Here is a 22,633-nt window from a genome sequence, read left to right as displayed (position 1 = left end):
ATAAACAAAATGTGGTGCATCCACATAGAATATTAGCCATAAAAGGAAGAAAATTCTGACACCTGTGAGGACGTGGATGAAACCTTGAGGACATTATGATCAAGGAAGACACGTAAAAGGACACACAGTATGATTCCACTTATATGAGACACCCAGAACAGGCAAATCCATAGAGATAGGCAGTAGGATGGCAGAGGCCAGGGGCTGGGGGAGGAGGAGTTAGTGTTCAGTGGGGACAGAGTTGCAGTGCAGGAAGATGAACGAGTTCTAGAGGTGGGTGTTGGATAACCCTAAACTAAACTGAAGCAGTTAGATCTGATGAAAATGTTCTCTAAAATAGAGGGTCTCAAAGTGGAGACCGCAAGTCCTGAAGAGCGCAGTCCCACGGGTCTTGAGGAAGCTTGCTGCTGAATTGCAGGGAAAGAGTGGCAGGTGGCCTCTAGGAACCGAGGGCCTTTGTCCCACAGCCGCAAGAAGCTGGGTTCTGCCAACACCCAGGGAGACTGGAGGAGGGCCCCAAGACTCGGGTGAGACCCTGGCCTCAAACAGCAGCCTGACGGTTCTTTGGTGGGACCCTGAGCTGGCTGTCTCCTTCCTAGGCTCCTGACCCATGGAAACCAAGAGAATAAGGACTGACTTCACCCAGGCTGCTCTAACAGAGTAACACAGTCTGTATAACACGGTTACAAACAACAGACACTTCTAGAGGCTCGAAGTCTGAGCTCAATGTTCCCGCCCACTTCCCAGTTCCGGACGATCCTTACGTTGATATATGGCTGGTGTCCTCGCATGGCAGAAAGGGCTGAGGGAGCTCCTTGGGGTCCCTTCCGTAAAGACGTTGATTCAATTCATGAAGGTTCCACCCTCACGACCTAATCACCTCCCAAAGGCCCAACTCATAACACCATTGCACCAAGGGTTTCAACATATGAATTTTGGGGGGACACAAATATTCAGTCTATAAAAATTATATTTTGTTGTTTTTATCCACTAAAAATGAAAAGGAAAAAACCCTCCCAAGAGGGTCCCTGCATCTTCCAGGGTACAGCTCAGCTGGAGATTCCTGCTGTGTCACTGGAGGGAACTGGCAAAGCAGTGGAATTTGGGAACCCAGCAAGTCTGGTGCAGTGTGCAACATGAGCACAGTCCATGAGCTGTTATTACCCCAAAGCATCAGGGATGAAGGGAGGAGCAGGCACATTTACTGGGGAGGGGAGAGTGGTCTTCCTTAGCAGATGAGGCCACCAACAACCACCTGGCAGGAGGCACCCCAGAGGACCAATTTCTCAGTCACTTTTCTCCTACACTTTTCTCCTACCGTCAACTCTCCTTCTGGGGACTCCCACTGGCCCAATTGAATGTGGAGTCTTCGGGGCATTAAAGGCCGGCCTCCTGGCCCCGAGCAGGGTAGAGAAAGAAGAGGCCGGAGCCGGCTCAGGCCTCACTGCCCACCTCCCAGCACGGTGTAGGATTCATGGATTGCCCCAGAGCCACCCCCAGACTCCTCTCTCATGATCCCCTCAGGCACTGGACACCCCAACCAGACAGAAAACCTGGGAAACCCAACGGTGCCAGTTCATTGTGGGTCTGGGCCAACAGTCATTCTGTTCCTTCTCCACCAGAGCCAGAAACCTTTATCTGTGAAGAGGCTGATACTACATAGCCCTACCTTTTGGGGCCATACAGTTTCTCAAAATAACTTAATTCTGCTGTCGTGGCACAAAGCAGCTGTAGATAAAATGTACACGAATGAGCGTGGATGTGTGCCAATAAAACTTTATTTATAACAACATGCAGGTGGCCCAGGGGCTGTAGTTTGAGACTCTTCACCTAACCGATTCCTATCCACATCAGCCCCTCCAGGAAGTCCTCCTGGATCTCCCATCTGGCTCTGCTTCCGTTGTCCCAAGTCAAGAATCGTCAGCCCCAGCTGCTTCTTCGCGTTATTCCAGGTGGGCGGACCTCCACCTCCACACCCTGCGTGGCTCGGCCCCGCCCCAGAGGATCTGCACCCAGCAGATCCTTAAAATGGATTTGAATCAAAGCCACTAGGTTGGCCCCAAGCAAAACAATAAAAAATAGAAAGTCTCAAGTGCTAGTGGGGAGTATTAGAACGTGCATTTCTGGTGGGAACGTAAAATGATGCAGTTGCTGTGGAAACTGCTCTGGTGGTTCCTCAAGAGGTTAAACATAGAATTGCCACCTGACTCAGCAATTCCACTCCTGAGTATAGACCCCAAAGAATCGAAAACAGGTGTTCAAACGAATTCTTGCATTCACAGCAGCACGTTGCAATTGTCAAAAAAACAAACACATGTGTATATATATATGTCAGCTGATGAATGAATAAACAAAGTGTGACCCCTCGACACAACTCATTGTTATCCAGCCATAAAACAGAAATGGAATGACACATGCTACAACATGGATGAACCTGCAAGATGTCAGTGAAAGAAGCCAGTCACGAAAAGTCCCCAACTCCCAGGAAAGGCAAATCCTCAGAGACAGAAAGCAGGAGCGTGGGTGCCAGGGGCTGGGGAGAGGGGCACAACTGTTCAAGGGGGTTTCCTCTGGGGATGATGGGGTTTCTGGAATATCTAGATGGAGGTGGCAGTTGTGTAACACCGTGAGTGAACAGATTGGCACTTTATTATTATTTTTTGTTGTGTTTTTTTTTTTTTTAAAGGAGCGGGGAGGGGCAGGAGAGAGAATCCCAAGCAGGCTCCACACTCAGTGCAGAGCCCAATGTGGGTCTTGATCTCACGACCCTGAGACCATGACCTGCGCCAAAATCAAGAGTTGGACGTTCCACCGATGGGGCCACCCAGGCGCCCCAGAATAGTAAACCACACTTTACATGGTCAATGATCTATGTAATCCATATGTGGACACCCAACCCCCAGTGTGATGGTTGTGGGGGGGTCTCTGGGAGGTGACCAGGTCCTGAGGCTGGAGCCCCCACGAATGGGATCGGGGGGCCCTCATAAAAGAGGCCTCAGAACTCCCGCCCAGTGAGGACACGGAGAAGGCGGCATCTGTGAAGCAGGAAGTGACTAGGACCTGGCCTGCCCAGCACCTTGATCTTGGACTTCTAGCCTCCAGGACTTGGAGAAACACATTTCTGTGTAAGCAGTCCTGTCTACGGTAGTCTGTCCCCCACACCGAGCATGGACCAAGATGGGTTAAGTTCTTGTCATATGAATTGTACCACAGTTGTTTTTTGTTTTTTTTTTTTAAGTTAAAAGTGAAATGCACAAAACCAGAAGCCGCCTATCTGAAATTCCACTCCCCTCCCCGCTTCTCCAGGGGTCTCAGCCAACACCGCCATCCTCGGCAGACTCAGCCTCCCTCCTTGCAAAGGACCCAAGGCTTCCGAGGGGTCAAGGCCATCGTGGGGTCCCACATCACCTCCTGGGCCAACTGTGTAAGCAGAAAGCCAGACCTGACTGCCATGGTTCAGCCGCTGTTTTCTCAGAAGGACACTGTCCCCAGGGTGGGGGGCCCAGGTGTGACATTGCAGGCCATGAGTCAGGCCTTGACCACATTCCTGGCACAGGGGCCTGGGGTCAGGCTGGGAGAGCTGATGCTTCCTCTGGTTTTTCTTGCCCTGCGCACACTGGCATGTGGTTTGTAAGTCATTGTTTGAGGTAAACAGTACAGATCACTGAGCGCCAGGCTCCCCTGGGTCAGGGGAGCTCAGATTTTTCTTTTTTTTTTTTTAAGATTTTATTTATTTATTTGACAGAGAGAGAGATCACAAGTAGGCAGAGAGGCAGGCAGAGAGAGAGAGAGGAGGAAGCAGGCTCCCTGCTGAGCAGAGAGCCCGATGCGGGACTCGATCCCAGGACCCTGAGATCATGACCTGAGCCGAAGGCAGTGGCTTAACCCACTGAGCCACCCAGGCGCCCAGATTTTTCTTACTAAATTGCACACATCCAGTCTCTTTCATTCATGGCTGCTAGGGACAGTGACAGTGGGGAGAGGTTTCCTTCCCAGAGCTGGAAAGGGAGGGGGCCAGCCACCAAGCAGGGCCCCAGAATTTGCTGGAAATGCAAACCGCAGCTCCGAGGAACAGCTCCACCCCCTACGGTTAGACGGACAGGCTCCCTTCTAGGCCCCCCAACTCTTCCCCAGGGAAAACTCGATATTTTTGGACCAGGGACGACACCCCATCCCCCACAGTGCACGGGATGGTCCTGCCCCAGAGAACGATCCACCCATAATGTCAATAGTGCCGAGGCTAGAAAGTCCTGCTTAGGGGCCCCTGTACCCCAGTTCTCACCCTGGTTTGCCCTGCCTTTCGAGAGCACATTCTAGGGGCAATGGCAGCTTAACCACAGAGACTTCCTCCCGCGCTAGGGAGCGGAATTGGTGGGTGTAAGCAGACCCCGGCAGCTCTGTGACCTTCAGTAAGTTTCTCAGCCTCTCTGAGCCTCCATTCTCCTCAGGGCCATTTGGATGCCCTCGTGGAGCAGCTGTGCTGATTAAATCAAGTCCAAGCCTGAGGAGGGCTCAGCCCCGCTTCTCTAGGCTGTAAGTTAGAGACGCACGCTTCTGTCCCTCCCGGTGTCTGCTCATGGCTCGCTTGCGACCTTAAAGTGTCCACATCGGGGAAACTGGGAAGATCAGAGGACCATTTCGGGGTTCCAGACTCCACAACTGGCAAAAACTCTTTACAACCATTTTCTCTGTCTTCCGGCCGAGCAGCGCCTGAAAGGGGCGCTTGCAGGGGCCTGACCGACCAGCCGGGCAGAGGCCATTGTCATACTCTGGTTTCAAGGAAAGGAAACTCCCTCTGGCTTCTAAAGACGCCGAGAAATGTTCATTTGGTGTCCCCAGACGTACAGCACAGGGTTGGCATTACGGTGAAAAGTCACGGGCACAGCCGGTGCCCCTGATATGATGGGATGTGGCGGATACCCCCTCACCCCACTCTGTGCTTTTCCCTCCAAAATCCCATACTCCCAATCTAATCACAAGAAAACATCAGATGCACCCAGGCTGGGGGACATTTGGATGTTCTGGGGTCGGCAGGTGGGGCACAGCTGGCCAGGGCCAGCTCTCCAAAATCCTGCTAAGCTCATGAGAAAAGCAAGGGGAGTGTCACAGACCAGACAATGCTGGGGCAACGTTGAGGACTAATGCAATGCGGGGTCCTGGAAGGGAAAGAGAGAGTTTATGGACAATCTGAGGGGCATCTTAATCGCGTCTGAGTTTGGTCAATAGCACAGTCGCAACATTGGTGTCTCAATTTCGACAGTCGCTCCGGGGTCCAGTGGGATGCTAACTTTGCGGGACCCTTGCCAAAGAGACACAGAAACTCTGCCTATTACCTCTGCAGCTTCTCCACATGAGACTTGTCATTCCAACAAGAAAAGGTTACTGGTAAAAGCAACAACGACTTTACACCGAGAAAGGGAGGGGAAACCAGTACATACACAGAAATGTCATTTCTTTTTTTTTTTTTTTTTTTTAAGATTTTATTTATTTATTTGACAGACCAAGATCACAAGTAGGCAGAGACAGGCAGAGAGAGAGAGGGAGAATCAGGCTTGTTGCCAAGCAGAGAGCCCGATGCGGGGCTCAATCCCAGGACCCCAGGATCATGACCTGAGCCGAAGGCAGAGGCTTTAACCCACTGAGCCACCCAGGCGCCCCAGAAACGTCATTTCTTGTCTCTCCGACATTCGGATTGAACTGGGCGTCACTTGTTTGAACTGGTAAGTCCAGACACAAGAAGGGGGGCTCCGTTAACTGTGGGGAATCGAGAGACAGGCTGGAGTGAGAGTAGACAGGCTCAATGACTCGAACCCCTCATTGCACAGAAGCTTTTTAATAATAATTAATAATAGTAATACGAATGGTGATGACACCAGTAATAATTGGATCTCTCTCACGGCATTTATCTCGCCCCACCCTGGCTGTTCCTGGGCGGGTCTTACTCCCTGCCAGCCCTCAGGGGATCCTCTGGGTGGGTGGCCTCTGGCCCGGCCAGCACCTCCACCCCCTGCCCCCTGTGCAGAGACCCCGGCTCTCCCTTCCAGCAGGTTCCAGTGTGTATGCGTTTTTTTTTCTTTTCTTTTTAAGATTTTATTTGTCAGAGAGAGAGCACAAACAGGAGGAGCAGCAGGCAGAGAGAGAAGCAGGCTCCCCGCAGAGCAGGAAGCCCGACGAAGGACTCAATCCCAGGACCCCGGGATCATGACCTGAGCTGAAGGCAGACGCTTAACCCACTGAGCCACCCAGGCGTGCCTGTGTGTGTTTCTTGTGGCTATTGCAACAGATGACCACAGAATGGAATGGGTGGCTTGAAACAGAAATGTATCGTCTCCCTGTCCTCGTGGCCGGGGCCTGACGTCAAAGAGCAGGCAGGGTGGGTTCCTTCTGGAGGCTCCGAGAGAATCTGCCCCAGGCCCCTCTCCTGGCCGCTGGTGGCCACATTTGGTGTTCCTGGGTCTGGGGTTGTGTCTCTCCGATCTCTGCCTCCACCTTTACGTGGCCTTCTCGCTCTGTCTGAAACCCCTTCTCTTTTCTTATAAAGACACCTGCCGGGGCGCCTGGGTGGTTTAGTGGGTTAAGCCGCTGCCTTCAGCTCAGGTCATGATCTCAGGGTCCTGGGATCGAGTCCCGCATCGGGCTCTGCTCAGCAGGGAGCCTGCTTCCCTCTCTCTCTCTCACACACACTCTCTCTCTCTCTGCCTGCCTCTCCATCTGCTTGTGATATCTCTCTGTCAAATAAATAAATAAAATCTTAAAAAAAAAAATAAAGACACCTGACGCTGGGTTTAGCACCCACCCTCGATCCGGGAAGACTCGTTTCAAGAACTTTCGCTTACTTTCATCAGCAGAGACCATATTTATTTCTGAGAAGGTAGGGGTCACAGATATGGGGGTTAGGATGTGGGCATATCTTTTGGGGGAACGCGTCTCATGCCACTATCCCGTGAGAGGCTATCTCTCTTTACGAGTTTCTGAACCCTCCCCCCAGATTCAACCAGGAAGATGGTCGTAGCACGGAGACCAGGTCTTGGCCATGCGTTCGCGGTGGCTATGCACAGGGGTCATTGGACCAGGAATGAGAGGAGACTGGTGGAGGGCTCCCGAACTGAGCCTTGTTTTCCTCACCTGTGAAGGGGGCTGGTTCCACCATTCAGGGGAGAGCCATTCTGTCACAGGTTCAAGGACAAGGGGACAGGAGTGGCCCCACTCCCCAGCCGGTCCCATGGCTTGGCTCCCAGTGGGAGATGGGAGAAGCCCATGTTCTTTGAACAGCAGGAGAGAGAACGTGTGTGGGAGAGAGAGTGTCACAGGGGCTGGAGGCAGGGAACGCGACTCTACCTACAGAGGCTCGAAGACGTGTCATAAGAAGAATTAATGTCCTCGGGTGCTGGAGGGGAAAGCATAATGAAGAGACCCCGGAACTCCCTCCAGTCCAGCCAAGCCTTTTAAAAATGATCAGGTGACTCCTCGAGCAGGTGTACCCAGAGTCACCCTATGACCCAACAATTCCAATCCTTGCTGTGGATCCCAAATAATTAAAAACAGGGACCCAAACACATGCTCGTGCGTGCCCGTGTGTAGCGGCTCAGCTCACAGCCACCAAAACGGGAAGACGTCCCGAATGCCCATCACCTGGCGAATGGACACCAAACGTGGTCCGTCCGTACGGCAGTTAGTACTCGGCTATAAGAAGGAAGGAAGTCCTGGCACAGGCTACAATGTGGGTAAATCTTGGGCCTCATACTGAGCGAAGGAAGTCAGACACAAAAGACCACACAGTGGAATCGCATACGTGATTCCGTGTATGCAAGACGTCCAGGACAGCCAGCACCATGGACACAGAAGGTAGACTGGCCGTTGCCAAGGGCTGCGGGAAGAAGGGAGAAGACTCCTCTGAGGGTGATAAAAATGTTCTGGAACAAGACAGAAGTGATGGTTGTATAACATTGTGAATGTATTTGATGCCACTGAGTTGCCCACCTTAAAATGGTTAACTTCGGGGGCGCCTGGGTGGCTCAGTGGGTTAAGCGTCTGCCTTCCGCTCAGGTCATGATTCCAGGGTCCTGGGGTCGAGTCCTGCGTTGGGCTCCCTGCTCAGCTGGAGGGGGGTGTCTTTTTTTCCTTCTCCTCTTCCCCACTGCTTATGTTCTCTTTCTCTCTCTCAAATAAATAAATCTTTAAAAAAATAAAATAGTTAACTTTGTTACATGAATTTCAACTCGATTAAAAAAAAATTAGAAAGTGAAAAAAAAATAGATCTGAAAGATATTTACCCCCCTTTATTTTTCTAAAGACATTGTTCTGGGCATTCAGAAATACCCAGTTGCCTGTCCCAAAAGATGTAGAAATTTATAAACAAAGTTTAATAACGTTAAATGAGGCCCTTGCGTGATTTACCCAGAGCGTGGGCCAGCCCGCTGAGTTCTTGTCATTATTAATAATAAATGTAATGATATAATTACATAATAAGGTCATCATTTTCCACCCCGATTGCAGTCCTATAAGTCATCGGGGTGAATCAACACACTCGAGGCTGTTCCCAGTGGAAGGGGCAGACGTTGATTCAAAGCGAGCTCCCCCGCTCAGGACGTTAAACCAGAACAAGCCACAGGGCCTGTCAGGTGCCTATGGAGCCTGAGCAGCTGTTCCGAGGGGTGACCCCACAGTCAACAGTGCTGGAGCCCCAGGACCCCCCGGACCGGGGAGGCCAGGAGCCTCAAAGTGGGGAGAGACAGTCCTGCCTTTCCTAGGCTCTGACTGTGGGATTGTCCTCTGGCCTCCAAGAGGTGACAAGGATAGAACAGAATTACAGTGCTCTGACTGTGGCAGTGTGCATTCCCCAACAGGTGAAGTGGACCCTCAAGACGTGGTCTGTCCGTCCATCTGTTCATCCATCCATCCAACAGAATGCTCCTCAGCTGTGTGAAGAAGGGACACACGGCAGTGCGACAAGTGGCAAGCAATGCTCAGTGGAAGAAGCCAAACAAAGGACCACACTGTATGACTGCATTTCTATGAAATGTCCAGAAAGAGCAAATCTAGAGACTCAGAAAGCAGCAACCCCTGGTTGCCTGGGGCCAGGGGTAGGTGTGGAGAGGGACCATCAAGGGCCAGGGCGCCTGGGTGGCTCAGTCAGTTAAGCGTCTGCCTTCAGCTCAGGTCGTGCTCCCAGGGTCCTGGGATTGAGCCCTCAGTTGGGCTCCCTGCCCAGTGGGGAGTCTGTTTCTCCCTCTCCCTCTGCCCCTCCCAATTTGTGCTCTCTTCCTCTTTCAAATAAATAAATAAAATCTTAAAAAATAAAAAAGAAAAGTACAAAAGCCGGATCATGGTGATGTGCACTGCTTGGTAAATTTTACCAAATGTAGATGACCCCCACAGAGAAGCTAAGGAAAAAGTTTTAAGTTTCAAATAAGACAAAAAATAATCCTAAATAAAACAAAACATCGTAATCTAAAGAGAATCAAAAGGCTTTAAGTAAAATAAAAATAAATCTAAGTAAAATTTTAGATTTTAATCTAAAGAAACTTTTCAATTCTTAAATAAAAGCAAACCTGAATGAAAGTTTTTACATTTTAATCTAAATTATAACTTTTGAATTTTTTTAAAAATAAAAATTAATCAGTCTAAATGGAATCTAAGAATTAAAAATCTAAGTAAAAATTTTGAATTGTAAACAATGTAAAAAGGAGGCCCTAGCCCAGATGTCATGGTCTAGAGGTAAGAGCAACATCAAAAAATCTAAACGGAAAAAAAAAATTGCTCTCAAGTGTGTCTTCACTAACAAACTGTACCTTTATGACTAGGTGCCCAAGACATTCCTGCTGCTGAAAATCCAAACCATTGAGCTAAGGGCTGTCTTCAGATTCACCCCCGTATTTATCTGTCTAGTTATGGATTAAACACCTGGGAACCAAGCACGGACAGGGACTAGCTTACTCTGGCTGACAGCTCACTCTCCAGCACCTGGCCAGGAAGATGTATTCCATAAGCATCTATTAAACGCACACAGTAAGGCAGCAGTGGTTTGGGGAGCCAGTTCAGACTCTGGCCGTTCTGCTGGCTTCTCCCTGTAGAACCAGCTTCTCGGAGCCTCGGGCCAGAGACCGTATTTTCTGCTTGTTGGCCACTCACTCCCTTCCCCTACATAGAGCCTTAATATATCCATTAATGGGCCTGGCTCTGTGCCAGGAAAGCATATACATGGACACTGAAGTTTGATTTTCATAGAATTTTCACATACCATAAAATACTCTCCCCCCCCCCAGCCATTCATAAATGTACAACCGTGGTTAGCTATTAGCCAAGCCAAAGCTGCTGCGGTCACATAATGTGTGATTCCATTGATATGAAATGTCCAGAACAGGCAAATCCACAGAAACAGAAAACAGACTGGTGGTTGCCAGGGGGTGGGAGTGGGGACAGCTAACATGGGGTTTTGTTCCGGGGTGGTGGAAATGTTCCAGAACTAAGTAGAGGAGATGGTTGCACAACACTGTGAATGTTCTAAATGCTCCTGAATTGTTCACTTTAAAAGAATTTTAGGGCCACCTGGGCAGCTCGGTTGGTTAAGCTTCTGCCTTCGGCTCAGGTCATGATCCTGGAGTCCTGGGATCGAGTTCTGCATTGAGCTCCTTGCTCCGTGGGGAGCCTGCTTCTCCTGCTCCTGCTTGTACTCTCTCTGACAAATTAATAAAATCTTTTAAAAAATTAATTTTGGGGGCACCTAGGTGGTACAGTCTGCTGAGCACCCAACTCTTGATTTCAGCTCAGGTCGCAATCTGAGGGTCACGAGATCGAGCCCCGTTTTGGGCTCTGTGCTCAGTGCAGAGTCTGCTTCAGATTCTCTCTCCCTCTCCCTCTGCCCCTCTTGCTCATGCTCTCTCTTCTCTCTCCCTCAAATAAATAAAAATCTTTTTTTTTAAAGTTAATTTTATATTAAGTGAATTTCACCTCAATAAAAAATTATATACACAAATATACATGCATATAATTAACATTAGAATATACACAAAATATAAAGAATAACACTATTGACATTCTGATATATTTTTTTAAAGATTTTATTTATTTATCAGAGAGAGAGAGGGGGAGAGAGCGAGCACAGGCAGACAGAATGGCAGGCAGAGGCAGAGGAAGAAGCAGGCTCCCTGCCAAGCAAGAAGCCCGATGTGGGACTCGATCCCAGGACGCCGGGATCATGACCTGAGCCGAAGGCAGCTGCTTAACGAACTGAGCCACCCAGGCGTCCCGATTCTGATATATTTTTTAAAAAGCCACGAGCCAGGGTATGCCAGCCCTTGATTGAAGCCCCTAAACACAGCTACCAGAATGGGAAGGCCTCTTCTAGGAAAAGTCCTTTCTATGTGGTGTCTCTTATCTTCATCAACATGTGATGAGGCATTCTCGTGTCCCTTTGATGGATGAGGCACTAAGGCTCAAAGAGAGAAAGCTGCTTATTCAAGGTCACCGAGTTGCAGGTGCCAGAGCCAGGATCTGACCTAAGGTTCTGGCTGAGCCCTCCTCTTCCATCCACTGCTCACCATGCTAAACAGATATGCTTGAAGATTAAGCAAGGACACATATGCAGTTCTTCAATGTACAGCTTGGCATACAGTAGGTGCTTAATAAGTGTTGCTCCCTCCTCCTCTCCTGTCCTCTGTATCAACGAGACTAAGACCGTCATGGCCTGGCTGGTGAGGAGATGACGGAGGATTCTCCTGGGAATCCATCAGTCACCAACCAAATGAAACTTTGGCACCTTCCCCCACATATCACTACTTAATTGTTTGTAAGCAACAAGAGTCCCAGAGATGGAGAGGCAAATGGGAAAGTGCCCTTTCTCTTGGGGCTTCGGGCCTCTGAGCACAGCAGCAGCGCGGTGGTGACCCATGATAAGAAACCCAGTCGCAAAGGGTGTCCTTGTCCACATGACTTCCCATCCCCAAGAAATGCCGAGCTGCCAAACCTCTTTGCAACATGGGGAGCTGAGTCTGGCAACACACTGCAGAAAGCTTGCGCAAACCTAGGCAGAAACACCCTAATCACCCCAGCTGGGAGTCATTGTCCAGTTGCTGCTGTCATGCAAATACAATTCCTCTAGAGCATTCATAACTTGTCTTGGAAGCTCAGCTGTATTTTGGGTGACGTGTTTTCTGTAGAATTCCTAAGTGCTTGCTCTCGGGAGTTGGGCCAAGTGCACACAATAGCTATTTGGGGCAGAACAGCTGGTAAAGGGAGAGGCAGTCTAGACTCTTGAAGAAAAGTAGCAAGAAGTGAAGGATACTAGAAATGGTCAGGACCGAGTTAAAGGAGATTGTAAGCTCTCTGTGGGCAGAAAGGGGCTGTGTACTTCTTTAGCTTTCTCTCCGTGTCCAGCAGAGCATGGAGAGGGAGCTCAATATTTATGAGGTGCTGAGACTAAAAACTTCTGATTTGTGAGCATCGTGAGCCCTTAAACATAGATGGCAGGAGATGGTAAATGCAAAGTAGCATATGCACCATTCCTCCAAGCCTCTCACAGTAACAGATATCACCAGTCAATCACAGACAGACATCACCAATCAATCACAGCACTGCTTCCGAGCGCTGAGCCTGGAAACAATCTCAGAATCCATGCCAGCACAGTGCTCAAAACAGTACCAATGGATTGGAGGGCAATGATCTGCCCACCCCACCCCTGTCTTTGACAATTAATGCTGACTTATTAGGAGAGGATGGGAGGCCTTGGGAACAACATGAGAGTGAAGGCAACACCATCAAGAGGCATAAAGTTCCCCACTATGAAGCAGACAGCAAGGCACAGACACAGAGCCAGACCCTACCCTTTTGGAACTTACCAGTGACACCTAAGTTCGAGAAGGGTGCTCATTTGCTTGTCTTTCAGCATTACGGGGCCACTCACTGATCACATATCTTTTTTTTTTTTTAAGATTTTATTTATCTATTTGACAGAGAGCACAAGTATCACTGATCACGTATCTTTTTTTTTTTTAAGATTTTATTTATCTATTTGACAGAGAGCACAATTAGGCAGACAGGCAGGCAGAGAGGGAAAGGGGGAAGCAGGCTCCCCGCCAAGCAGAGAGCCCGATGTGGGGCTCGAAACCAGGACCCTGGAATCATGACCCGAGCCAAAGGTAGAGGCTTTAACCCACTGAGCCACCCAGGCGCCCCTGATCATGTAACTTCTGTAGACACACCTCATTCTCCCCAACTTAGCAAGTGATGGGACAGGCTGCTCAGAGGCTGTGAAGTTCAGCCGAGGGTATGTCCCCGAGCTGGGAAGAGGCCGCCCTGGGGACCTGACTTTTTCTCCCAAGGCATTGTCACCCGAGATGCCACTGGGACCCACTCCCATCGAAATGTGTGGCCTAGATAGCAGAATGAGAGCGGCCATGCTCTGAGCCTTCCTCCCAAGTACCAGGTCCCTCCCTCAGCCTGGGATCCCCCCATCTGGCTCGCTCACTCATGTTCATAATCAGGCAGCCGATGTTCTTGACATGTGCCATCTCCTGTCTCCCGATGACACTGAGGGCACGGAGAGGTCCAATGACATGTCCAAGGTCACACAGGTAAAGGGGCAACTGAAGTCCACGTTCTTCCCAATCGTTGGTGGTTCCGGGGGCTGGCTCTGTTCACCAGGTGCCGTGCCGAAGTGTCTCACACTGCCCTGGGAGGTCCTCGGTGGGTGGCCGGCATCCCCGCGTCATGTTTGTTTCAACACCAGGTCCACAGCTGGGCCTGGGAGACACAGAGATGAATCGAGGGAGGCCCCTGCCTTTGGGGGGCTCCCTGTCTGGAGAGGAAGCCAGGGAGAGAACAGATGGTCACCATGATGTATGAGCTTCCTGGGGCTGCCGCAAGAAAAAAAAAGGCACAAACTGGGTGGTTTAACAACAGACATGTATTCTCTCACAGTCCTGGGGGCCAGAAGTCTGAAATTAGGGTGTCGACAGGGAGGGTTCATCCTTCTGATGAAGCTCTGAGGCAGAATCAGTCCCAGGAGAGACTTCCAGGGGTGCCTTGGCTTGGGGCTACATTACTGTGAGTTCTGCCCCTCATCTTCCCCTAGATATCTTCTCTGTGCTTGTGACTCCGCGTCTGTTCTAAGGACACCAATCATTGGGTTCGGGGCCCATCCTAACTCAAAATGATCTCACCTCAAGACCCTTAATTACACCTGCAAAGACCCTCTTTCCAAATCAGGTCCCAGTCACAGGCACCCGGGGTTAGGAGGTGGGCATATGTGTTGGGACACATTCGACTCATTGGCTGTGGCGACAAGGAAGGTCCCAGAAACCTGGGTGATGGAGAAGCAACTGTGGAGAGTCCTGCAGGAGTGGCAAGCCCCCCACAGAAGTTCCTCCAAGGAGCTATGGGAGAGAAATCAGCTCATTTCCTTGCTCACCCACCTGCTAGATACTGACTGAGTGTCCATCACATGCTGGGCCAGGCCCCTGGCTCCTGCCTTCCCCGCAGGTCATGCACTGCTTGTGGGCATGACAGGAAAAAAAAGGAAAAAAAAAAAAGGAACCCATGGATAAAAGAATGACCAACAGTGAAAAGTGCCGCAGAACAAGCCCTAAAAAGCAGGGTCAGAGAAGGGAACTATGCAGCATAGAGCGGCCTGGTGTTGGGTCAGCGGAGCCTGGAAGACAGGGTCAGGCTGAAATGCACAGACGAGCTCTCTGGCCTTTCCGACAAATGGTCCTGGGACCACTGGGGATCCACAGGCCAAAAAAAAAAAAAGAAGAAAGTAAATTTTGTTTTTAACTCAAGATGGATCATCCAGTGAAGTATGAAGGCAAAACCTATAAAACTTCTAGATGATAAACATGAGGCAAATCAGGATGACTGTGGGCTTGGCGATTTTTTACATAAAAGACCCAAGCACAATCCTAAAAGGAAAATATGATACACTGGCCTCCCTTGAAATAAAAAACTTGTGCTCTCCAAAAGGCACCGTTAGAGATTCAAAACCCAAGCCGCAGACTAGGAGAAAATCTTTGCGAATCGCCTGTCTGGTAAAGGATGGGCGTCCGACATATACGAATAATGCTTAAAAGTCTGTAAGAAAACAAACAACCCAGTTAAAATCTGGGCCAAAGGACTGAACTGACCTCTCAATGACAAAGATATACAGCTGGCAAATGAGCGAATGAAAAGGGGCTCCACATCAGACGTCATCCAGAGACTGCAAATTAAAAACATCAATGAGATACCACCACACAGCTATTAGAATGGCTAAAATACAAACAAAAACACAAACCAAAAAAATGGCAACACAAAATGCTGGCGAGGATATGGAGCAATGGGAACTCTCGTCCATTCACTGCTGGTGGGCACACAAATGGTAGTATTACTCTGGAGGACAGCTTGGTGGTCTTTTTACAAAGTGAAACACACTGCTAGCCTGTGATCCACCAATTGTGTCCCTAGATATACGCAATTAATCTGAAAACGTGTCCATGAAGCCATATTCAGTGTATATCCGATCTGGCAACTATATTGCCCAAAACTGGAAGCAACCAAGATGTCCTTCAACAGACGAACGGGTGAACAGTGGTCCATCCATCCATACCATAGGATATTATTCAGCAACAAAAAAGAAATGAGTACTCAAGCCATCAAAAGACATGGGTGAATCTTAAAATGCCCATTGCTAAGTGAAAGACACCAACTAAAAGAAACTAACTACAGTATGAGCAACAACTGGAGAGATTCTGGAAAAAGACAAAAAACTATGGTACCTAACCAGGGGTTAGGGAGGAGGGAGGGAAGGAGAGGTAGGGACCAGGGGGCTTTTAGGGCAGCAAAACTACTCCATATGATAGTATAAAAGTGGATACATGACGTGCATTTGTCAAAACCCATACAAGGTACAACATCAAGAGTGGGGACACTGGTGTCAACCGTGACTTCAGTTAGTAACAATGCATCAATACTGGCTCCTGGAGTATTAACAAATGTATCACATACTGCCAGGAGAAACGGCATGTGTGGGGGACATGGGGACTCTGTATACTTCCTACTCATGTTTTCTGTAAACCTAATAGAACCCTAAAAAATTAAGTTCACTAGTTAAGGGGGTGACAAGAGAAGACGAGCCAGAGCCAAGCAAGTGGGAAGTGAGGGAAAGACTTACTTGGTAGAGGACACAGCAAGTACAAAGGCCTGGCGGGATGCACGGGCTTGGTCCCTTCCGGGACCTGCAAGGAATCCAAGAAAGGAGGAAGAATGCACTGGAAGGAGCCGCAGGGGCTGTCCAAGGCGGAGAGGAGGACCAGAGAATCATATGCCTGGGGACCGTCATCTTTGCCTCATTATCCTATGGGGAAACAGAGGCTCAGGTGAAAGTAGTGAGAAAAGTATACAGGTGGCTCATTTAACCAAAAGCTGTAGAGGGCTCACGGGATGTCACCAGCACTTACATATACACATGCACACACGCACGTACAGAACCACTGTGGGGTAAGCTACCATATCATCTGTTTTACAGATGAAGAAGCAAGCCCAGAGAGGCAAAACCACTTGCCCAAGGTCACACAGCCAGCAGTCTGTGGCTGAGGCTGACTCTCCGTTGTTGCGGTGGCAGCCGCCAGAGGCACGTCTGAATTCCAGCTGAAGTTTCCCAAAGCCCAGGGAAGCTGTAGGGAGGATCCCTGCCCCCTCCGGCACCACCGGATCCCCGGCGCCTGAAAATGGGGCTCATCAGTGCGTTTGCTGAACCCATAGTTGGATGATTCATGGTGAGGTGATGCGCCTCTGAGGTGCCTTCCAGCTGGGAGGGTCCAGCATTGTGGACCCCAGCGGGGCCCCTTGATGCCTGTGTGGTGCCAAGGCCACCTCCATGCAGTGGTCCTGGGCTGTGGTAGTCCAGCTGCCGTCCGTGGCAAAGCCTTCCTGGCCCCAGAGAAGGTGTCCCGGTCAAGAGCTTCCTGAACCCATCAACATCGGGCCACGGGACAGAGGAAGACCCTGGATGCCTCCAGGTCCAGAACACAGACTCTGGAGTCGAGACCAAAGCTGGAAACCGGCTCTGGGTTACACCATGAGATGCTCTCCCTCTAGGACTCATGTGGCTCCCCTTTTCTCCAGGTCTTGACTCATAATAGCACTGGGTGAGGTGAAGTTGAACTTTTCACCATCCCCTCTCTCCCCGCTCACTCACTTGCCTCCTAGTCCCCTCCGCGCTGTATCTTGCACCCCCTGCTTTATGTTTCCAAAAGGTTCATCTCCCCAATATACTTGTTTATTTTATACCCCCTAGGGGAAGCCCCCAAGAGCAGGCAGATTTGTCTGGCTCTTGGTCCTGTGCTCTCCCGGCCTACACGGGGCCAGTAACAATGGTAGTGACAGTCCTTTGCTGGCAAGGCTGTGCCGCGAGCAACCCAGGTGGTATATTCAACATGCCCACCGGACAAGCTTGTTCCCTGTCCCCCGGCGCCACCCCCTGCTCCCGCCCAGCGCTGGGTCTGTCTTGGAGGAGAGACTGTCACCCTTGTCTTCAGCTTCTACACTTAAGCAAGTCAGTTAAGGACGGCAAGCCTCTCCCAGAGCCCCTTGAGCCTCAGTTTCCCTGGAGGGCTTCCTTAAGAGAGCCCTGGTCTCAAGGACTTAACATTTGTTAAGGGCATCGCACAAGGTTTTTTACATAGCGATGGGCATAACAGTGGGTCAGGCTTAGCTTAACGGGCCCCCGGAAAACGAGAGTTTTGATGACATGAGATGAAATGAGAGAAAATGAAAGTTTCCCCACCCATTATGAATCCTGGGGACCCCAATCCCCCCTGCATCAGGGTTCCCGGGAACCCCACCCATCATCTAGGATTCTAGAAACCCCTTTGAAACTATGGGGCAATCTCGCCCATCACCAGGGATTCTGGGAACCCCTCTGAGGCGTTGGGGACCATTCTCCCCATACATCAGGGATCCCTGGAGGCCAGGGGACCCAGTGCTCCACTCAGAGTCCCGGGTCCCCGGATGCCGCCTCCGCTCCAGGTCCTCGAGCAGGCGGGAGCCCATGGGGCGCCCCGGGGATCCCTGGGTGTCACGGTGCTGTTGTGGAGCGCGTGTTGACGCGTCGCCGGGGAGACAGGCGGGGGCGGGCCCAGGAGGGGGGCGCGGCCTGGCCGTGCGCAGGGGGCCAGCCAGGCTGCGCAGAGCCCTGGCGGCCGCAGTGGCCACGGCCGCCGCCGCCCGCCGGCTTATATACCGCGGCTAAATTTAGGCTGCGCCCGGAGCTCGTCCCCATCCGGGACGCGTTTCCGCCGCCGCCGCTTTGGCCCGGCCCCCCGCGCGCGCCGCGCCTATAAGGCTTGGGCGGGCCCGGCCGCGGGCCGCAGAGCGTCCCCGCCCGCCCGCCCGAACCCCGACCAGCCCGGCTCCGGGCAGCCACTCACCGGTGTCCCGAACCCGCGTCGGCCCCAGGTCCCAGCCATGGCGCTGAGCGAGCCCATCCTGCCGTCCTTCTCCACTTTCGCCAGTCCGTGCCGCGAGCGTGGCCTGCAGGAGGTGAGGGCGGCAGGGGCATCGGGGGCGGCCAGGACCGCGGGCGGCGGGGGCGGCTGGCTCAGGGTAGTAAAAATGTGGGCTTCGGGGTAGTAGAACGCAGGCGGCGGGGACTGCGGGCTCTGTGTTGTAAAACGGGCTCAGTGTAAAAAAAAGCCCCGGGAACTGTGGGCTCAGGGTAATAGAACGCAGGCGGCGGGCGGCGATCGCTGAGACCTGCCCCGCGCTCACGCCCGCGCCCTATCGCTCTGTCACCCGCAGCGCTGGCCGCGCGCAGAGCCCGAGGCAGGCGGCACAGACGACGACCTCAACAGCGTGCTGGATTTCATCCTGTCCATGGGGCTGGACGGCCTTGGCGCTGAGGCTGCCCCTGAGCCGCCGCCGCCCCCGCCGCCCCCGCCGCCTGCGTTCTACTATCCCGAGCCCAGCGCACCGCCGCCCTACAGCGCCCCTGCGGGCGGCCTGGTGTCCGAGCTGCTGCGGCCCGAGCTGGACGTGCCGCCGGGGCCCGCGCTGCACGGCCGCTTCCTGCTGGCGCCACCCGGCCGCCTGGTGAAGGCCGAGCCCCCCGAGGCGGACGGCGGCGGAGGCTACGGCTGCGCGCCCGGCCTGGCCCGCGGGCCGCGGGGCCTCAAGCGCGAGGGCGCCCCGGGCCCCGCCGCTGCGTGCATGAGAGGCCCCGGGGGCCGCCCCCCGCCGCCGCCCGACACGCCGCCGCTCAGCCCCGACGGCCCCGCGCGCCTGCCTGCGTCCGGTCCGCGCGGCCCCTTCCCGCCGCCCTTCGGCGGCCCCGGCTTCGGAGCGCCCGGGCCCGGTATGCACTACGCGCCTCCCGCGCCCGCCGCCTTCGGTCTCTTCGACGACGCGGCCGCAGCCGCCGCCGCTGCAGCTCTGGGCTTGGCGCCACCCGCCGCCCGAGGTCTCCTCACGCCTCCCGCGTCACCTCTGGAGCTGCTCGAAGCCAAGCCCAAGCGCGGCCGCCGCTCCTGGCCGCGCAAGCGCACCGCCACGCACACCTGCAGCTACGCGGGCTGCGGCAAGACCTACACCAAGAGCTCACACCTCAAGGCGCACTTGCGCACGCACACAGGTGGGCGGTGAACGCCGGCTGGGGGGCGGTGGCTAGGGGCTAGCGACCGGGGGCGCGCGCTTAGGAACCCCCCTCGAGGGCGTGGCCAAGAAGATTGGGAGGGGGTCGCAAGCTTAGGACTCCACTGGCGCCGTGGCTCTAGCGGTTGGGGAGGGATTGCGCACTTAGGAACCTTCGGGGGACCCTGTATCAGAATGTTAGGGAAGGGACACACGCTTTGGACCCTCCTGGGAGCGTGGCTCAGGGCTTTGGGCAGAGGGTGCGCGCGGCTAGGAAACCTAGGGGGGCGCTGGGTCTCAGAACGCTGGAGAGAGGACGCAAGCTTAGGACTCCCCCGGGGGCGTGGCTTGCAGCGCTGGGGAGTGGAGAGTATACACTTTGGGCGCCCTGGGAGACGAGAATCAGGGGGTTCGAGAGCTAGGGTCGTGTGCCTGGGATCCCTAGAGGTCCAAAACATAGGTCCCCCCACAGCTTTGGGCGCTGGTTAGGGATAGGCTGCGCGCGCCCCAGTAGTCACCGTCGCAGGGAGCGTGTGCGTACCGGGGCCACAGGCGAGTACCTGGGAAGCAAACTGAGGCCCGCTCTCGCCCCCTCCCTGCAGGCGAGAAGCCCTACCACTGCAACTGGGACGGCTGCGGCTGGAAGTTCGCGCGCTCCGACGAACTGACGCGCCACTACCGCAAGCACACAGGCCACCGACCCTTCCAGTGCCACCTGTGCGACCGTGCCTTCTCGCGCTCCGACCACCTGGCGCTGCACATGAAGCGGCACATGTAGCCTGAACGACCCCCCCACCACCACCCGCGCGCGGCCGTGGCGGGTCCCATGCGCCGGGCGCGGCCCCCTCCAAACTGTGACTGGTATTTATTGGGCCCAGAGGACCGGGCTGGGCACGGCGTGGCCATTGAGGAGGCTCCCCCAGCCCCACGACGACGACGACGGCCCAGCCCCCATCAGAGACTGAAGACCCGGTGGGAGAAGACCACGATCCTCCTTGACGAGTTTTGTTTTCAAAATGGTGCAATAATTAAGTGTCGTCTTCCCCACCCCCACCCCCACCGGGTCTACACTAGAGGATCGAGGCTTGATGCCTTGTGAGAAATACAGCCTTAATTTGTACTGTCTTCGACATTTTTTATAATATTGTACATAATGACTGTGACAGATATTGTATTACTGTAAAATAGGAAGACAGGTGGGCATTTTGGCTCCCTGGTTCATTTTTATAAGACTTTTGTTGGTTTTTTTTTTTTTTAATTAAAAAAAAGTTTTGCATCTTTTGAAAAATCACAGCCCTGGTCTGACTGCTTGGAAGCTGGGGTGTAGGGCGGGTGTGGGGGGGAAGGGGCAGCTTTGATGGGGGAGGGCAGCCTGGCAGAGGTGGGGTGAAGTGTGGCCTTCCCCAGCCAGCACCCAGCTGCCAGGAACCTGTGGCTTTTTCTATAAATTTAAACACTACATTTTAAGACTGAGGGAGAGTTATTTTAAGGTTGTTCCCTGAGCCATAAATTGCCTCTTTTTCCCCTGAGCTGGGGAAAGTGTTGGTGCCACTGACGTGGCCTCCTCTGGGCTGAAAAAGAAAAGAAAAAAAAAGCCTACCTCTTTCTGGAAGTTTCTGAGGTTTTAGCCAAAGTTCTGGAGTGTGCAGGCTTCCACCCACTCCTCACACAAACATCTTTTTTCTTCTTTCTTCTTCTTCTTCTTTTTTTTTGAAAGGGGTAAAATAATGAGTTTCTGAACTGCTTTTGCCTTTTACTAGTCTTGCCTTTGAGCAGGATTTTTTAAGGGATGAGCTCCCCATCCTGTTAGAAAAAAATGAAATTTTATTTGAGGGCTATGTATGGCTCTTTTCCAGATGAGGAAACAGGCCCAGAGAGGTAGCTGTGGAGAGTGGTGGCACTGGGAAGCCAGCCAGGTCTGTCTGCCTCCCAAGGGTCCTTGGACCCCGGTAGAAGGGATCAGGGGCTTTCTGCAATAACCCATGTGCTACTTGCGCTGGAGAAATGTGAGACCCTCTCCTGCAGGTGCCCTGTTGTGAGGGAATCCCATCAGAGCCCCCGCCTTGGTGGTGGGAGGTGGCCACTTTAGAAATCCACCTCCAAAAGGAGGAGACCCCTGCCCTGCACCCCAGGTGGCCCTGTCACGCAATGAGGTGCCTCTCTCCCTGGCAGGTTCCCCCTCCTCTTCCCCCTTTTCGGGGCCCTGGGTGGGTAACCATGACTACCAACAATTGCACAAGTTGTTTCCAGAAAGTGAAAATAGCTTGTAAGCAGCGCCTATTTTAAAACACTCTTGCCCCATTGCGACAGAGGCTGGGATTTCCTCCCTCCCTCCATCCTTCCTCCCTCCCCCCGCCCCCAACCCAAGGCAGTCCTGGAAACAGCTGAGAGCATTTGGTAATCCACAAAAAGCAGAAATGGAAGATGACAATCTGATTCATCTTCCTCGAGTAAATAGCCAGGGCCCGGGGCCGCCGGTGATGAGGGGTGTGTGAGCGTGTGAGCCTCCCGAAACCACTCTCTGCGGCTCTTGCCAAAACCCTTCCGGAGCGGAGCAGAGCCCGGGGCCCCACCGACCCCGTGGACATGCTTTTCGCTCAGAGCTGGTTCCGGAGGCACTGGGAGGGGGCGGGGAAGGGCAGCACAAAGGCTCACAAAAGATTTAAAATAACCTTTTGCAGGGTCTTCAGTCTTTCCAGTTGCGTTTCAACTCGCAGGTAAAGCCCTCTTTCTGGCTTTGCTCAAAAAACACCTCGCAAATTCCCCTGGCAGGGGAAGTTGAGTCCGATGAAAGGTCAGTTGTCAAGGGACAGAAGCTGTTGAGTTTCTGTTCCTGAGCGCCCCCAGCTGCTAGAACACAGTGCCATGCCCCCACCAGCTGGGTGCTTCAGCCACCCAAAGAGCCCTCATCGTCCCTTTCTGAAAACCCAAATGTCAACCTTCATCAGGTGTCTTCTGGATGTGTGGTCCTCCGCCAGGGGTGACCTGGACTGGAGACATTTTCAGTTGCCACAAACGGGGGGTGGGGTGCTGC

The 22,633-nt window shown here is 52.7% G+C and overlaps 1 protein-coding gene and 1 long non-coding RNA gene across 3 annotated transcripts; one reads left to right on the top strand and one right to left on the bottom strand.

The window, feature by feature from the left end:
- Positions 1-13,102: 13,102 nt before the first annotated feature.
- Positions 13,103-18,280, bottom strand: LOC101684933. Of its 2 annotated transcripts, none has more exons than XR_001180811.2 (3): positions 16,145-18,280; positions 15,120-15,193; positions 13,103-13,853 (listed from the first exon to the last, which is right to left on the bottom strand). It is a non-coding gene; the product is annotated as an uncharacterized LOC101684933 (long non-coding RNA). The 2 variants fall into 2 exon arrangements; XR_200069.3 differs by having other exon boundaries at positions 13,103-13,740.
- Positions 18,281-18,334: 54 nt separating this feature from the next.
- On the top strand, positions 18,335-20,890 carry KLF2 (Kruppel like factor 2). The gene is made up of 3 exons (XM_045082290.1): positions 18,335-18,513; positions 18,772-19,600; positions 20,202-20,890. Exons 1-3 carry the CDS (start codon positions 18,439-18,441, stop codon positions 20,375-20,377), a joined length of 1,080 nt encoding a protein of 359 aa, XP_044938225.1. The 5' UTR covers positions 18,335-18,438; the 3' UTR covers positions 20,378-20,890.
- The last annotated feature ends 1,743 nt before the right edge of the window (positions 20,891-22,633 follow it).

This window comes from Mustela putorius, unplaced genomic scaffold, assembly GCF_011764305.1.
Source record: "Mustela putorius furo isolate JIRA1106 unplaced genomic scaffold, ASM1176430v1.1 tig00000095_pilon_pilon_pilon, whole genome shotgun sequence".
Classification (NCBI taxonomy): Eukaryota; Metazoa; Chordata; class Mammalia; order Carnivora; family Mustelidae; genus Mustela; species Mustela putorius.
Note: the sequence above shows the minus strand (reverse complement) of the source record. Positions and strands in the feature narration are given on the sequence as shown.

Bases quoted from the DNA above. Each gene is read 5' to 3' on its own strand.
- KLF2 (XM_045082290.1), top strand. From the start codon at position 18,439: ATGGCGCTGAGCGAGCCCATCCTGCCGTCCTTCTCCACTTTCGCCAGT. The intron at 18,514-18,771 runs GTGAGGGCGGCA...TGTCACCCGCAG, and splicing joins GCGAGCGTGGCCTGCAGGAG to CGCTGGCCGCGCGCAGAGCC. The intron at 19,601-20,201 runs GTGGGCGGTGAA...CCCTCCCTGCAG, and splicing joins GCACTTGCGCACGCACACAG to GCGAGAAGCCCTACCACTGC.